Consider the following 16,775-nt stretch of genomic DNA (forward strand, 5'->3'; position numbering starts at 1 on the left):
GATATATATTATCAAATGCATACAAGTTACACTTTATTTATATCGTTATTATTTATTAAATATATTTTTCATTCTTATTTCCGGCATCATTTTTTATTCGATATCTATTTAGACTGTACCGTAGGTGTCACACAGCGCTGTTATTCATTTTGTTTTGATATACTCTATTTCAGAATTAATATTAAATTATATTCAAATTAAAATATTGAAATTCAGTTACCAATTAAAAAAAAAGGAAATAGACTGTCACCTTTGACATATTGAACAGTAACATTTAAGTTGAATGGTGCTTCAAAATTTAACTAAAAGCAAAATAAGGTTTGATGTAGAATGCATATGAAATACAAAAGTCTGTTAATTTAATGTTAATAACCTAAACCAATAAATAGTATACATAAAACAAACAATGAAACAGAATAAAATAGATGCATAATTTTAAGAACAAATTAAAAAAAAAAAAAAAAGTGCATATAAATATAAAGGAGAATGTTTGGAGTCCAATTTGTGTTGTACGGTATGTAAGTACATCACTTAATAGTTATAGCAGACTTCTAATCAGTCACAAACAGTGTAATCTGGGCATAATTAAGATAGGACGGAATAACAAAATGAGTGACAGCTGGAAATACAAGGATGCTTTATACACTTGTCTGGCATGGTCGCAACGATTGCGACGACGTCAGGCTGTGCACTAACACTATGCAACCTGTCAGAAATGCACAATGGGCGGCTGCTAGAAGATAATCTTCCAGCAGCCGGCCCCTCTGCATCCACGCACTCTCCCCCAGCGATTGCCATGCTGCCTATTACTTCTGAATGGTCAGCATGGCAGGACCCCCCCAACACCTGGCAAAGAGGAGCATCCGCTGGCGAAATTTAAATTAACCCCCCCCCCCAGTGTGTACCTGGCAGCTGATCAAAGCAGCAGTTGCTGGGGAAATCAAAGTCGAGATATTCCCAAAATCGTTAGTCCACTAAATCGATAACTGAAGTAAAGATCAATGTTAATGTTGAATGTTTAAAAAAAATAAATAAATAATAATTTTTATTTTTTTTATAAAATCGAGGTGGATAAGTATTAATTAGATGTTCTTGACCCAATTCAATCATAAACAAAAACGGACGATTCCAGGGAGGGGTTTGGAAAACAAATTTGCCAGTTAAGTGGTTAAAAAAAAGTCTATCCCATTTGGTGAAATGCATCCGGCCGGTTTTATATAGAGAGAGCTTTAGAAAAGTGCTGACATTAAAGAGAAAGGCCTACACTGATTGTATTATACATTGAAGCAAGCCCATATCTATTGGTATGTCACATTGGAGAGATGCGGATTGAAACAATATTTAGGTGGTCGCCTAGTGACTATCAAAGGTAAAGGGGGGGTATCCACTAGACGATAAAGTTGAACGATTGAACGATAATGCTAAAATCGTTCGATAATCGTTCAAACATCGTTTGAACATCGTTTGCAAATTGTGCAGTAATTGTTTCTAACGATGTGCGCTCCCGCTGGTCATTTGATCGTCTCCTCCATCGACTGAACATGCAGGTCATTTTCACTTGATTGCTTACAAATCGTTTACACATCGTTCAAGCTGAACGATCAAACGATGAACCACTATCTGCCCACTATACCTGAAAGCTCTCAATCACAGATTGAAACAACATAGTTTATCGTCAGATCTTTTGCAAATTGTTCAGAGTGGAAGATCAAGTTTCAAGGGAAAATCGTTAAGAGGTTGGACAGGGATAAAATAGTCTAGTGGATGCCCCCCATAAGATTACTTTGTGACTAATGCTCAAGAGACAGTGCGTTTCAAGTCTAAAGCTGGGTAGACATGAGATGACATTTGTACCCTGTGATGTGACCTACCTCCAACCCCTCCCACCCGACGACAGGCCGACATATCGAGCAGCCAGTAGGCACTAGACGATCCGGTGCCCGACCGATATGTCCGCCCCTGCCACATCCCGCTGCATGGGTTGTTAGCCGCATAGTCAGGTTCCCCTGCTAGTAGGGACGACCTGATGATGCAGCTGACGACCACACGGGAACATGCACCGGACGACAGAGCATACACATTAAACAATTTGTCATTCCGATCCGTTGGAATCGGCCAAATAGTTAAAAAACTCGTCTAATGTGTACCCAGCTTAACACTCACTTCAAACTTCTGGGACTGGCTGTTCCTAAATAAGCCTGTTTTTTTGTTGTTTGGTACTGGCAAGAAGGCTGTTAGAATAATTCTGTGATACAATTATATACAGCACAAAATGGACGTCAAATATTCCCTCATAAAATTATATTTACCTTTTTATTGTGATGTTATTTTTAAGCATTTTTGGTTTTGTGTTTTACTTTATAGAGAATATTGATTGTTAAATAAATATTTAAAACCAAATCTCTTGCGTACTACTCTGTTTTATTACAATTAGTTCAACTTTGACAATATAAACACTCATAATTAGGCAGAGATGCCACATTATCATGTTTATTCTTTAGACTTTCGACACACTGCTTTGTGTATACCAAAACGGTTTGCTTGCTGACACACTAGGGGCCTGATTCAGAGTTGGGAATAGAGAGAGAGAGATAGCACTTAACTGTGTACCTGGACAAACCATGTTGCAATGCAAGGAGTGTATATCATTTTTTTTACATGTGGGGTAAATACTGGCTGCTTTTGCATGTAGCCCACAAATACTGCACAGCTTTATTATTACTCTACAATTTCGATGTCCGTTTGGACACACTCCTCCCAAATCTAAATCTCTCTGCAAATTTTAAATCTGCCCCCCCTGCAGTGCAGCACGGTTTCACCAAGATGATCAGGTGAGAGAGAAATCTCTCTCTATTCCCAACTCTGAATCAGGCCCTAAATCTTGAGCGTTACTGTGAGAGTCAAAACTACAGTACATGGCATTTGTAATGTTGTACAGTTAGCTGTGTTATAGATAGATATGTGCCAGGATAAGTCAGAGTTGGAATATACAGGCAATATTACATTTGTTCACAATAATTCAATTATATTTAAAGTACTGAAATATATGAACGTATGAAATGGTAATTGATTACCCTATAATCCATGATGGCAGGTGGATCCCTGGATGGCAATAGAGACCAATTACTTTTTTTTCCAAATCACTAATGTGGGATTTTAGAAAAACTGTAAGCTCTTCAGCCCTCCGCATCATTTCCTGGTACGTGCAATAAACTGGAGTCCCATCGTATGTCTGAAAACATACCGCTTTTCTGTCATTATGGATTGCAGCAGTCTGCACAACCATCTCATGCAGGGAACGTGCCATTTCTATTCCACAGGCCTAGAAGTAGATAGGAGACATCAGTTTATATGGTCCGCTGTCAGAATACCAAATGGATTTTTATCATTTAGGATGGCAAATACGAATGATCTAGAACTGCAATAATTATGGTTGCGCTCATCGCACGACATGATTGGGCCAAATGTCATTTAATTCGTTGGACGAACTGCTAAACAACTGGATCTGTCCAATGAGGCCATCCATGTACAGTATGGTGACATTGGACAATATCACAGATTTGGTTGTTTGCTGATCACACAAATTTCTTTCATACTGTAGTGTAATTGAAGCAAGCGCTCTACTTCAGACAATTCTTGCTCTTATGAAACACAGGTAACAAACATGCACATTATAAGCTACATTACAAACATAGGATAGTAGGGATAGAATCTCTCCTATTCTCTTTTGTTGATATGGATCTAAACTAAAAGATATAAGGTATCGATCTAACGTCTAAAAAATATATCCACCTAAGTATCAGTACCTCTACGTAACAATATCTAATGCACGTTATGGGGCCCATACACCACAGCCTCTTCCCTCCACTCAGCCACTAATGGCCCCGGCGGCTAGCTGTGATTGTCGGAAAGGACATCGTGTGGAGGTGGCTGCAGGGAGCCGGGCTGCAGCACTCACATTATGATATTGCGGTTACATGCGCTCGCCATGCACGTGCGTTCCGGCATGCACGTAAACATGATGACATAATAAAAATCAGGGTTATACATAATGACTGGTGAACTGCCAACCTCCGGACCACATGATGTCTGTTTGATAGATGGATACTCGCAAGATCATTTTAAAAGTTTCATTTTAAGGGCATTAGATATTGCTTACTAAGAGGTACTGATGCATAGCTGGATATTTTTTGTTAGATCTATACCTTACATCTTTAGTTTTTATCCGGATTAACACAGGAGGATAGTATCTATACTAGTTTGCACTTTGAACTAGTTTCATTGCCCTTATATCATAGAGGGGCACTATGTATCTCTTTCGTGCTGGCAGCTTTTAATCAGATGTGCCACTTTATTTTGTACTTATTTTTTGCTCTTATATTGGCATAACCCTTTATTTTTTAAACTACTCCAATAGTGAATTATGTTAATCTATTATATTTTGGATTAACACATAATTACTAACAAAGTTACAATTTTAAGTGCCACTCCCTAATTTACAAGGATAGACCTACATTTGAAAGATATGCCCCCAGTACTTTCATTTATTAAGTTATTTATATAGCGCACACATTCGGTAGTGCTTTCAAGACCACTTTTCAGACATACACATCAGTCCCTGCCCTAACACACACCACACACACACACACACACACACACACACACACACGTTACTTTTTTTCAGAAGCCAATTAACCTACCTGCATTAGGGATGACAGCCATCTAGTGTTCACTCTAGGTCAGGCAGCAGGCAGGGTGCCAGACCTAGAGCAAGGGCACATCTGCGCGCGCCCGGAAAGGGGGCGTGACCAACGACACGTCCCCTTTTCGTGACTCTTGGGTAATTACAGACATGCCGGGCAGCCCCCAAGCGCCGCGGTCACTGAACTGCTCTGCAGTTTTCCCCACTCGTGGGACACTGCGGCCCACGGGTGGAGGACAGAACCCGCAGGCTGTTTCAGCGGGGCGCCGCACTGGAGGGCAGGGTGCTTTCTGCCCTTCATAAATAGGATAGGACGCGGCGCCCCGCTGAAACAGCCTAGCGGGAACGCTAACCATCGATGGTCTATGGGCGATGGCAAATGGTTTTTTTCATATTTTGTCAGCAATGGTAGGCCATGGATGCCGCACGATCGATGGCCTTTCTTTGTGGCTGTATGTAATTTCACTTTTCTTATTTACCCGTTATCTACCTTTTATAAATAAACAGATTTTAAAACAAAAGAAAAAAAAACAGATCTATACAGTCAAATGGCATCAGCAAACCACCCCAACATGACCCTCTCCATCAGGCACAAATGATCTACTCCTGGACTTCCTTCTTACTTTATGATTGCAGCCACCTGTGTTAAAATACTTTGCATCAATTAGCTAATTCAATAGGGGAGACTGCAATCATAAATTAGGTGGGAAGTCCAGGAGAAGAGCATTTTCTATCAGATGGACGGGGTCATGTTGAAGGGTAGGGATCAGTTGTATCATTTCCATGCATTTTCTGAAATGTATCGGCGTGTATTCATCAACACTTAGATCCAACTAACTTGCTTTGAGGCTCATTTACATTTGAATGCAAATCAACTTTATGACACGCCTCTCAGATGTATCAGTACACGCCCACTTTAATAGGTGTTGCTTTCACAATCTCCTTGAAATGCTTTTTCAAAAGTATGCTCCATGTCATGTCTGGTACATTCACTGAAGGGGATTTCTACGCGGTAAAGTTGCATACACACGGTCAGATACAGTATGTCAGATGAACGACTGGACGATTGAACGATTTCAGCCTGTATTAAAATGAAAGGAAATCGTCCAAAACTGACTGCAAACACATCAGATATCGTTATCGGACAATTAGGAATGCGCATTGTTCATCATTGCACACGTCAGATTTTCCTTTCAGATATGAACGCTTGAACTATTTTTAAAATCGTTATCGTTCAGATCTGAAGAAAAATCTGACCGTGTGTATGCACCAATAGGTATATTTCCCCTTCAGATTCTGTAACTGGAAGTGGCGTGAGGCGAAAGTGCAGTTTTCTGCCCATACTGTCCACCAAAAGAAGAAAGTTGTCCATTTGCAGGCTCAGTGGCTCGCTACAAGATTATAATACTCCTCTATACCCACGTGGATGGTAGGGAATGATGTTGGCGTAACTGATGACGTCAGGGTCAATCTACGGAAGGGGATCTAGCTGTAACCATCTTTTACACACCTAGATAACTATAGCACCAGGGGAGAGAAAGCTGCTGTTAAACTACACATCCCAGCATGCACTGCCACAGGTTTGCTGTTAGCGCATGCTAAAACTGTGGCAGGGCATGCTGGGATATGTAGTGTTACAGCATTTGGAGCGCCCGCAGGTTGCCTACCCCTGCAAAAAAAAAACTGCAATGCAGGAACGCCTGTACATAGTCAGCACACCTTACATGGTGGTTACTTTCCCTTCCCGTATGTTATAGAAAAAACAACTGCCAGTGTTCCTGGCAAAGATATATTATACAATTTTGCCCACTAGTATGCGGGCTAATTACCGTCACCGGCGCTGGCCAGGCTTTTGCTCACTGTTCTCATCCATTGAGGTACACTGTTCTATGAGGGCGTATCTATCAGCCTGGGTGCCCAGGTCAGTGCAGTCTGTTGGATGGTGCAGCAGCATGCCATGCATGGTCAGTCAATGTGCGCAGGTCACACAACTCCTTTCCTGTCTGCGACACGCACATGACCCGGGAGCGATTTATTCCTCCAGCCAGCGATGCTGTCCAGTTACTATAGGAACCAGGCGGCTTATGTCTCCTCCTAGCCTGTATAATCATGCACCCGGCGGTGACATCATGTGCTGCAATGGCAGCTCTCCTGAGTAGGGGTAGGGACTGCAGCACCTGGAGTGGCTGTCATTGCTGAGAGGTAAGTACACACTCTCACCAGGTGGAACCTCAGTCCAGTACATTTGGATATAAGCTCAGTTGTCCAGCAGTATTCCTATTTGTTGCATTTGTTACTTTAGCTCATTGCTCTTTGTCCCCTTATATAATAGTCCCTGAGGCCAAATGCCCTATAGGAAAAATAAATGGCTCATGATTTCTAAGGAGACCTCTGTTTTGTGAATGGCTGGATAGTCCAAAATAAGACAAGTGTCTCCCTTAATCATTTCTAGCACTGTTATCCATCTATTAAGTTACCATAATGTTCAAGTCTAATGTTTGCAGCCAGGAGCGAAGCTAGATTTTCTACCTCCGGGGACAAAGACCCGGCTTTGTGCCCCCCTCCCCACTGACCTTAACAAATTATGTAATAATTAAAAAATAATGCATGGCTTCTTCCATGTAAGGCTCATTATTATATTTAATTACCACAAAGGACCAACGGGCAGAGCAGATATTAATATAGTAGTGTACATTCTACCACCCTGCAGCTGTCGCATACTGTGCCGTTCATCTTTCCTGCCTGGTGGTGTCGCTCTCTGCTCTGGTGCATCTAGCACACTCACCTGATGCTGAGATACAGACCAGAGTGTGCTTGAAGCACCAGAGCAGAGAGCGACACCCCAGGCAGGATAGAGGAACTGCATCGGTTATGACAGGTGCAGGGTGCTAGAATGAACGCTAATGTAGTGTAAATTAGAGTGAAATAATTGACTGCCATTCACGGCAGCACCTATGAGGAATATGGAAAATGCCACTGATAACCCTTTTACACCTAAGTCTTGGGTCTGACCTGGGGTTTGGCATATGGTTCCAAACTGGGTCAGACCCAGGAGAAAACACATAAAAACAGACATTGCACTGAGGATAGTAGCCACACAAATCAAATTATTATATATAATACACATATATAGATTGGTCTAAATAAAATTCTAATCTATTTATTATAAACACATAAAACCGTAACAATACAATTAAAAATCCCAATTAAGCAAAGCTGAGTAGTAGAGCTGTGGCGTCAGTAAGCCAAACCCTCGACTCCTCTATTTAACTAATTGGAGGTTTGGCTTACTGAGGGCCTTATTCAGCAGATCGAGAATCTGCGCAGGCACCTGACCCGTTTTGTGAGCCCGCATGCCGACTGGCAGCAGACTGTCAATCAGGGGCGGCAATGGCCTCCGTTATCCGAAAGCTGACGGAGATTTCCTGGCTTTTCCTCTCATTTGTGACGGCCGGCTTGCTTGACCCCATGGGTCACCTTAGCTGGCTGATGTTCATGCAGAGTATCCGATGCTGCGTTGGACAACGCAGCTCAGATAAGTAATGCAGCACGCAGGCAGCTTTGCAATTGCGATCCTTGCTGAATCAGGTCCTTAGTCCACAGCCCGGCTGAGCAGCTTTTTGAATGTACACACACTTCAGTCATCCAGGGCACTAGCCCCACCCGCTCCTTAGCTTCTCCAGTGTTTGCAACAATTACTTTTGTCTGGTGTTAAAATTTGGTCCATGGGTTTGAAGTCCAATGGTCATACAGTCAACTACTAAACAACTGAATGGAAACAATCTTGGTTTACTTCTGTGTATCCATAAAATACCACTGGCCTGGTCCTTTAGTGATGGGGAGATGTGCCAAACAAGAGGAGAAGTTGTCCATAGCAATCAATCAATCAGCTTCTAGCGATCATTTATCAAGTACATACTATAAAATGATAGTTAGTAGCTCATTAGTTGCATCTGAAGACGGCATTAGTTAATATGGGGCAAGTTCTGAACACTTTTCAGAGCTTGATGCTAGGGCCATAATGCAGTTCCCATTGACAATAATGGGGACTACGGTCTGCCGCCTTACTTAGACTAGATAATAGCCGTGGTCTCGTGCATTAAGCTGGGTACATACTGGACGATATATCGGCCAATATATTACGAGCGTGTCGGCGAGTGTGTACCCCCCAATATGTCTGCGAACAATGTCGTTCTCAGACATGTCACATCGACTGTGCAGCACAGAAGATGGCCGATATATCTACAAATAAAAATTGGTGCATCTGCTGGTGTGTACAGACCTGTCGATCGCCCGTCCACATCCTGCAGGGATCCGGTGGTAAGAAACGGCTCAATTGGACGGGAAAATTGTACAGTTGTGACATCAGGTCAATCATCAGATAGGTTGACAGGTCGGCCAAACAGCTGATCCGTCGACCTAGTGTGAACCCAGCATTAGGCTCTTTTTAAATAGCCCGAATACCGGCCAATTCCACATTATTTTAAGGTAAAAGGTGATTGATAGTTAGCACCCGAAAGGCCCCATTCAGCAATGCACCTTAATAACAGCTGCAAATTTCTTTTAGTCTTGTAGTTACACTAATGAATATGCTGTTGGTACGTCCCCCTACTCGCCTGCATCCACCACTCTGGTGCCGGCAGCTTACCACTGCCAGCGGCGGGCTGTTGTGTTATGCGCGATGGCGAGTCTGCGCATGACACTTTCACCTGGCAATGTAAATCTATAGATGGGATAAGATTCTCCTTACAAAGAACACACTTGACAGCAGTTGTCCTTGTCAGATGGCTTTTTACTGTTACTAATGCAAAATGTTATATCAGCACATTTACATCCAGCATATGGCTCCCTGACACTAAGCTAAACATTACCAGCTCTCTATCATCTGGCCAACTAATTCAGTGTCAGGAGCACTTCCCCCTGAATCCCAGAACCCTTTATTCCTCACACACAATCAGACCCATGTGCTGCAGCTGTGTTTTAAAGGTATCCAGTAGGGAACAACATCTTTACCCCTGTTCCAAAGAACCCTCTTTGCCACTATATATATATATATATATATATATATATATATATCACACACTTTTAACTTTTTGGGCCTGTTACCTCTGTGAGTTTGTGGCACGTTGGTTCTCCATTAAATGAATATCTTGTTACTTCAAACTTTGACACAGACAGTAAATTGTACTGTTTAGCACCTTTCCGAAGTCTGATTTGTTAAAAAACAAAAGATGCCTACAAAGTCACATACACTGTGTAACTGTTTAGTATAATAGCTGTGCATGAGTGTTCTGTTATTATTACTATTAACGTTTATGTATAGAGTGCCACAAAAAGCGTTACAATATCTGTTTACACAAACTAACGTTATGTAGCACAAATGACAACACCAAAAGAAGGGTAATGTGACTGTAAATAATAAACATAACACAAGAAGCATTACAAAAGGCAATTTACAAGGATAACATTGGTGGCAGTTGGTTGTAAAGATAGAAAAGGACATGAAGGTGGCATAATACAACAACACTAGATGACAGGATACCTGTTAATACCTGAAGTAATACCTGGATAAGTAAGAATAGAATACAGGAGGAGAGAGGTCCTTGCTTGGCAGAGCATACATTGTAATGGAAGGTTCCCCATTAGAATGCCCATCTTCATTTTTTGTTCCAGGAAGGAAGTTCTTGAGTGTTATGTGATTTAATCAGAAAAACTAGTGTTACCCTCAGTACCATATATAATATACTGTACATGTTCTGTATTTCATAGCACGGGTGAGGGAACTATAGCAGGTTGCCAGCCTAGTATATAAATATCATTGTATGACGAGTGAAATAACTGCAATATGATTATGGTTTCCATTATCATCCTGCATAGAATCCAGCGTTGAATGGGTGCACTATCCTGCCCTACATGCTTTGTTGTGTAACCCCGATTACCATCATGCAGAAAGCCGTTGTTTTTGTTTATAATGCTACAAAAGGATGAAGCTTAGATGTCTATATACTAAAGCAAACAGCTCTTATGTGAATATATTTGGAATCTTTTGCAAAATAAATAGTGTAACTGATTTATTTCCCCAACTTTCAGTTGGTATTAGAATACTGTAACATCACCTTATAGCGTGCAGGTGCCACAATATTTTTTGCTTTGCACAGAGAATTCTGTAAGTGACTGAACATTGTTATAGCATCACATTCAGAGGCGTCACCGGGCCTGGTGACACCCGGTATGCACTCCATATTCCCTACACGCGACGGAGCCGTGTGCGCCTGAAAGCAGGCTGCGACCTACCATAAAGGGGGTCCTTGTGGGAAATGCCGATTGCACCATGAGAATTAATGTTTATGTAAATGTATCAATAGCATTTCAGATTTTATATGTTGTATGAACACTTGTTTCCTCTATAAATGCAGGTTATTACTTCTTAATATATTTATTAGGTTTCTGTGTCTCTTCTTATAGATTACAATTCTGACAGTCACCATGCAGAATATAAAGAAAGAGCCTGTTGATCCTGGTGAGTAAGTAGTTCCCATACTGAAATAAAATACACAAGTGTATTTAATGTTAATATCTATTAATATTAGTTTATTTGGTTGTTATGCACATGACCTATTTCATAGCACAGTCCAACGGTAGAGTTACAGATATCGTAATCCTTACAAACTTTTGTATTGATGACCCTATATGTGAGCACTCACAATCTAGAAGCGCATGGAAACAAGACATTGCTAAGGTGGGTGGACTATAGTTTTGTCACTTGAACACATGGTCCTGTTGGGACGATGGAGAGACTGGTGACAAGATTGTGGGGGAGATGTACTAAGCCTTGAAAAGTGATGTGGATAAAGTACCAACCAATCAGCTCCTGTCACTTTACAGGCTGTGTTTGAAAAATGGCAGTTAGGAGCTGATTGGTTTGATCACTCTCCAGTTTATCACTTTTCAAGGTTTAGTATATCTCCCCCTGTAACTGGTAGATGGTAAGGGATATAAACATAAGTGGAAGTTCAAGTGGGTTAAAAAACATGACTTAATGTGAGGCTAAGAATGTCAGAAAGAAATAAGTGATTTCACAGTGTTTTCCCCAGAAAATGTTGCCAGCGGGTGGCAATAAGAAGTAGCCGGGTGGGGGCACTGTAATACTTCACAATAATAAAAAATGTTGATATTATTTTTAAAGACTTTTGCAGATGTTGCCGAATTGCTGGCTGGACACAGATATTATGGTGTCCAGCAATTCACGCTGATACACATAGTACACCTCTGTACCCTCCATCTATTCTCTCTGCAATCCAAACTGCTCCCTCACTCTTAAAGATGGTGGAGGGATTTCTGTTGGGAGGGATCTCTGTGACTACCTGTCACAGTAACATCAGCGAAGCGCGACACTGGGGATCTGTCACAGTAAATACAACACATATTGGGGATGGTCAGTGCGCAAGTATGTTCACAAAAAAATATTTAATGAAAAAACATATTTGGTTACCGATAATATTAGTCCAATCTAGTAATCAATAGCGATTCTGCCCTTTTTATACTCATTTATTATGTAAATTTGGCGGTGGTCCCCATGAGTCAGAAGGAAGACTCTTTACCTCTTCTTTCTTGACTGTCACAGTAAAGTAAGTGAAGCGCAACTCTGATCAGAGGCACAGTCACAGATCTCCCTCCCATCAGAGATCCCTCCCCATCTTTGAGAGGCAGACCCCAATAAGATAGCTCCCCCAGAGCAAGCGATCTGCAGAGTGTAACCAGCATTGCAGTTATGTGACAGATACAGAGCTCAGTCAGTAGCGCCCAATTACCAGGCTAGGAATGGGGCACTATTGGCTGAGCCCTGTATCGGTCACATAACCACAATACTGGTTACACTCTGCCGAGGGATCACTCTGGGGGAGCTATCTGATTGGTGTTGTGAGAGTGCTGGGTGGCATGTAAAAAGAGCTGGGTAGAGCACCTGTGAAATTAATCCTGGGGAGAACACTGACGGTGTAATGGTCACTTGTTCCAAAGAATTACTTAGGGCAGTATTCAATTGTTATAGCGCGCCCTATCTACCAAATAAAGTGACGGGAGATTGCGGGGCACTATTCAATTGTTACTGTTTTCTCACTGATCCTGCCCAAAGTGGTCGGGTTTAGCCGTGTAAAACAGCTACCCCCACCAAAGTGCAGGGCGCGATTGCGAAAAGTGATGTTTGGGTGTCCAAACAAGTCACTTTTTACCCATTTCAGCTTGAACCCCCCTGGGGCTGCGAGCTGAAATGGTGCACTGGCAGCTGATCGCACCTGACAGGAGAAACAATTGAATAGCTCCTATCGGGCATGTACAGGGGCGCAACAATTGAATACCGCCCTTAGTGTCTTGTTTTTATATTTCATGTCCGGTGCAGATTCCATGAGCAGCAAATCCCAAGAACAGTATTTTTCACATGTAGGGGACACGGCCATAAAAGAAGGTATGTCACATTACACGCCTTCTGCTCAACTTACAGGAGTTAAGGGGATTGTAAGGAATATAGAGATATGGTGCATATTGCAAGTTATGGTTTCATGTGATGCTAGTTTGTTAATTAAAAGTCGTAGGGGAGCTGGTTTTGTAACTGTAAGGTATTTGAGGGCAGGAAATCTGACTGCCCTTATTAGGTCATATGTATCCTATGTCATATAGCACAGGTGATAGAATTAAGAGCCAGGCCAATTTTAATTAGCATGTTAATTCCACTCAGGAGAGGATGTTTGGAAGTCGTTAGGATGTATCTCTCTAAGGGCATGCTATGACACGGAACCTAATTTAACAAGGCCTATTGTCTGGGGCCTCATATTGATTACTTAAGCTGGGTACACATTAGCCAATATGTAGGCAATCTGTAATTCGATCCGGCCGACACATCGTCAATATCGGTCAGTATGTACGCACTACTAATGACCAAGCACACTCCCGTTTGGTCATCGGTCACATCGTCAGGTCGGCCCTACATGCAGCTCAATCTGACAATGCAACCGACGTGTCGGGCACCGGATCATGTAATGTGTACCAGCCGCCCGATATGTCTGCCCGCTTTATGCTGGGTACACAATAAACTATGTGTACCCAGCATGATCTCGTTAACGACGTGTCCCGGCATCGGCAAGTGCATATACACTTGCCAGTGCCAGGTGCGACTGCAGGGGCCATGCTGCATTCGGCAGTATGGCCTCCGCTGACAATATTGCTTGTCGGACCTGCATGCAAGTCCGATGGACGATGTCGCTGACGACGCATGGAAGCGCACATCATCAGCGACATAGCCGGTACACACTGGCTGATGTGGACGATATGTCGTCTGATTCGCCGGATCGGACGACATATCGTCTAGTGTATACCCTGCTTTAGACTTGAAGCAGGAAACTATAACTGCAGACACCTGCTGTGTATGAACATAAAGTGATCAAACCAAAGTGTATTCAGGGCCTGATTCAGCAAGGATCGCTGATGTGATCGCGGCTGCAATTGGGCACGCAGTTCTGCTACAAAAGTATGCTAAGAATTGCAATCGCAAAGCACTCGCACGGACGACATGCAGACGCCCACGTCCCCTCTTGCACATCCGTAATACCTTGCAATCCAGCCAAAACATTGGTAACCTTGAAGTACATTGGAGCCTCTCACACATTTAAGGCAGGTCTGACCCTACCCCTACATTGCTAACTTTCCTGCATGTACTGAGGGCTCAAGATGCGTATGCCATCGCAGTGGCTAATATATGCATGCCTCTGCAATGGCGTCCAAACGCACTGACACACCTGCTTTTCTCCAGAAACTCCCCCTGCCCGCCGATCAGTGGTGTGTTGCAGACCGCAGTGAGTGCGGCCCGTACTACACAGTAATAAACACACCGTCCCTACCCGGCGGTGGTGTGTTTGTTTTAGTAGCCACTGAGAGTCAGACAGACTCTCATTGGCTGCTGCATCCACGGAGGGAGCTGGGCTGGAGCTGGGCTGCTCCCGCAGTGGGTGATGGGAGAGACGTCATGATGTCTCTCCCATAGTGTCGAGCGGGAGGACAGAGGAGCGGACGGTGGCGGCCGCAGGAGTGGGGATTCAGGTAAGTATATTGTGCGTGTCTTGTGTTATATATCTAAGGGGCACTGCATAGGGCGGGCCACTAGCACTGCATAGGGGGACCACAACTGGGGGCACTGCATAGGTGGGCCCACTACTGGGGGCACTTTATAAGGGAAACTATTGGGGGCGCTGCATAGAGGGGACCACTACTGGGCGCACTGTATAAGGGGCACTACATAGGTGGGACCACTACTGGGGGCACTGTATAAGGGGTGCTGCATAGGGGGACCACTATTGGGGGAACTGTATAAGGGGCACTACTGGGAGCACTGCATAGGGGGGACCACTACTGGGGGCACTGTATAGGGGACCACTACTGGGGGCACTACATAGAGGGGTACTGCATAAGGGGCACTACTGGGGGTCCTGCATAAGGGGCACTACTGGGTGGACGGGGCTCTTTAACAAATCATGCTGGCTGTATTTATTATTTTACTGTAGTTGTCCTAAATCGTGTGTGTGTGTGTGTGTGTGTGTGTTTGTTTTCATTGGATAAGTAAAATCCTGTGTTTGCCACTGACCCCTAAACAGTACTTTGTGTCAATCACTCTGCGATGGGTCTGCATACTCCCTGCGATCGCAGTGAGACATAGCGCATGCGCTCTGTGATGCATGCGCAGTACGCAACAATCGACCGTCTGCTTTAGCAGTTGCGATCCTTGCTATACATGTATGTACTTTGTAATCATTTTTCTTTGTAACCTTCCTTTTAACTAAGCATTGTACGCCTCTGTAAATAAAGTATTCTTTATTAGTTAATTTCACTTATGCTCCAAGAGTCAGTCTTTGAAGAGATTATTAGACTATTAGGGATACGTATATCTATTAGTAATTGCTAGAAGCAGGGGGCATCTCGGCAAACTGTGTGGTCGTCTGCAATCTCTCCCATCCTCTAAAAAACTTCTTATGCAGACCAGATATGCCTTATGAGGCCCAGATGGTTAGGATTGTTTGCCAGGCCACGTGAAGGTTCCCAGAAATAGAATCTCCAATTTTTGATGTGCAGAGAAGGCAAGAGATCAACATCCAAAGGACATGCCTTTGTCCCTTGTAGAGGACAACACAAAATAACTGATTTGGTCAGCTAAGACTCCAAGCCTCCAAGCAAACAGTTGGCATGTTCTGCCCACCAAATTTAACCCATGGTAGGAGCCTGTCTGTTTTCTTAGACTGGTGGTTTAATTCCACTTGAAATTTCTGGGTGAGAACGTGAGAGGAATGGTTCCTGTCCAAGAAGAGCAGATGGGCTTCTTTTTTTTTTTTTTTTCTTAGCTCCTGTCTCTTCTTGGTCAAGAAGTCGGACTTTAAAGTTGTAGACCCTCAGCACCTATGTTCAGATGGCAGGTTCATGATTGAGTCCTGAGGCCTGTCATTACCAGCATGGATAAGAGCGTGTTCAGGGTGTACTCATGAATGATGAGTTATTTATGGTCTGAACTTTAAAGTGTTTGCCATTCAAACCCATCTTTTCAACTGTGCCGACTGTGTTCATGAAGATCAGAAAAATTATGATTGCTCTTCTGAGGTACAGGGACTGACTGTTATTCCCTGTATGAATGATCTGCAGATCAAGGCATGGTTATAAATCTTACCTCTAGAAACAGTATAGATTTTAACATTTCTTGATTGGACTTGCAATTTCATATAATGTAATTTAACACCTTCTCCACGGATGGTGTTCCTTGTACTGCGGTTCACTCTTGACAGCAAAGAGTGTAGTCCCAGAAGAATTGGATATGGAATGCCGACAACGGCAATCCGACAGGGTTAAGATACCGACAGCCATCGGTAAGTATCTTAACCCTTTTCCTACTTCTACCCCCTAAACCCAATTCTCCCTCCCCGCACCCCAATCCTAACCTCCCCCCCATTACCTAAACCGAACCCTCCCTCCTAGTGCCTAACCCCCCCCCCTTTCCATGGGTTGGGTATGAAAATATGAGATATGGTAAGAACTTACC

General features: G+C 43.0%; 2 protein-coding genes across 11 annotated transcripts in view; one reads left to right on the forward strand and one right to left on the reverse strand.

Moving 5' to 3' along the window:
• Positions 1-6,730, reverse strand: part of AASDH (aminoadipate-semialdehyde dehydrogenase) — a 69,195-nt gene extending 62,465 nt beyond the window's left edge. For both annotated transcript variants that reach the window (XM_088478726.1, XM_088478725.1), the window contains exons 1-2: positions 6,532-6,730; positions 3,075-3,322 (exon numbers count right to left, since the gene is read on the reverse strand). In XM_088478726.1, the coding sequence (XP_088334852.1) occupies positions 3,075-3,307 (233 nt within the window). In that variant the 5' untranslated portion in view covers positions 3,308-3,322; positions 6,532-6,730. The remainder of the gene's footprint in view (positions 1-3,074; positions 3,323-6,531) is intronic.
• Positions 5,425-16,775, forward strand: part of LOC148517355 (multifunctional protein ADE2-like) — a 62,039-nt gene continuing 50,688 nt past the window's right edge. For 2 of the 9 annotated variants that reach the window (XM_088478733.1, XM_088478734.1), the window contains exons 1-3: positions 6,718-6,904; positions 11,168-11,222; positions 13,101-13,166. In XM_088478733.1, the coding sequence (XP_088334859.1) occupies positions 11,189-11,222; positions 13,101-13,166 (100 nt within the window). In that variant the 5' untranslated portion in view covers positions 6,718-6,904; positions 11,168-11,188. Of the gene's footprint in view, positions 5,462-6,717; positions 6,905-11,167; positions 11,227-13,100; positions 13,167-16,775 lie in introns of those variants that run through there. The other 7 variants (XM_088478727.1, XM_088478731.1, XM_088478728.1 and 4 more) reach the window with 6 other exon arrangements.

This window comes from Taudactylus pleione, unplaced genomic scaffold (assembly GCF_031769625.1).
Source record: "Taudactylus pleione unplaced genomic scaffold, aTauple2 ptg000218l, whole genome shotgun sequence".
Taxonomy (NCBI): domain Eukaryota; kingdom Metazoa; phylum Chordata; class Amphibia; order Anura; family Myobatrachidae; genus Taudactylus; species Taudactylus pleione.